At 38.5% G+C, this 1217-nt stretch overlaps 1 protein-coding gene across 3 annotated transcripts in view; it reads left to right on the top strand.

Annotated features, from left to right (window-relative positions):
- The window catches only part of LOC101507344 (mediator of RNA polymerase II transcription subunit 12), a 15193-nt gene that overhangs the window by 4078 nt on the left and 9898 nt on the right, over positions 1 to 1217 (top strand). For all 3 annotated transcript variants that reach the window (XM_073363792.1, XM_073363791.1, XM_004510727.3), the window contains 2 exons: positions 71 to 124; positions 290 to 397. In XM_073363792.1, the coding sequence (XP_073219893.1) occupies positions 71 to 124; positions 290 to 397 (162 nt within the window). The remainder of the gene's footprint in view (positions 1 to 70; positions 125 to 289; positions 398 to 1217) is intronic.

The following is a 1217-nucleotide window of genomic DNA, read 5'->3' as shown; positions in this document are numbered from 1 at the left end:
AATTTTCTGCACATTATTCACTTCGAAAGACTACACGGACATCGGTTAACATGTTATTTTTTCTTTCCAGGCTATTAAAAAACGTCTAAGAGCCATCAATGAATCTCGTGCTCAGAAGAGGAAGGTGATGATCTTTATTATGTCGTGTGATCTATTTATCGTTGCTTAATATTCTGCTTCTACAAGATATCCAATTTGTGTGTTTTTGTCGGGCTAATTTGAGTTTAGTGCAGTCTACCTGTCTCAGTTTTTTAGGAAGATATTTGATCTACATGATTTTCTTTGACAGGCTGGTCAACTATATGGTGTGCCTCTTTCGGGGTTACAACTAGCTAAGCCTGGTATTTTCCCTGAACTAAGGCCATGTGGTGAGGACTTCCGGAAGAAATGGATTGAGGTATCCTTATGCCGTGCTCCTTTTGTTTTCTTCATTGCATGAATTTCCTGTGCAATAATTGTAGCACCTCATATTTGTATTGTGTCAGAATATTAAAAAATATCTTATAAGATCTTTTATATTATATTAGAGTATCTTGAGTTATTTCTTAGGATCAATTTATAATCACAGAGATATCTTAGAATATCTCTCATTATTATTATGATTTATTCCTGATTTATGATTGAGTCTATGTTTCTCTATAAATATAGATTAGTATTGAGTCTTTTGTAATAAAGTCAGCATTAAGCTATTATCAATAATATTCAAACCTTTATTATTTTCTCTCCTCCTTTTCTCTAAAATCCCACAACTTCAACATGGTATCTAGAGCCTATTTCGATCCTCCTTGAACAATTCCGCTTCTATTCCGCTGCCGAGTTCCCAACAGTTAGGGAATATAATCATAGTTTCTCTTTTCCAACATTCCGACACATTTCACTCGATTTCCATTCAATTTGTTACTGCCGCCACTGCCACTATTTCTGGCAAATTTTCCTGCGAACAACAGTCATCTCCAGATCAGATCATGCCCAAAAGCGCGTCGCCAAAAACCGTCACACGCGCTACAAGTCTCTCATGCAAGTAGATCTGTCGCTGCTGCCGTCTGCTACTGCCTGTCGTTGCTGCTGTCCCGTCTCCTACTGCTGCCATCTGTTGTTGCTGCATTTCGTCGCTGCTGGAAAAGTTTTCCGACACAACCACTTCCATTGTGTGCGGAATCTCCCAATCTACACAACCCAGATTTTCTTTTAGGTCAAAAGTTGCTCCACACGCGCTC

The sequence above is a fragment of the Cicer arietinum genome, chromosome 7, assembly GCF_000331145.2.
Source record: "Cicer arietinum cultivar CDC Frontier isolate Library 1 chromosome 7, Cicar.CDCFrontier_v2.0, whole genome shotgun sequence".
In the NCBI taxonomy this organism is placed as follows: Eukaryota; Viridiplantae; Streptophyta; class Magnoliopsida; order Fabales; family Fabaceae; genus Cicer; species Cicer arietinum.
The sequence above is the reverse complement of the archived record's forward strand: the minus strand, read 5'-3'. Positions and strand labels throughout refer to the sequence as shown.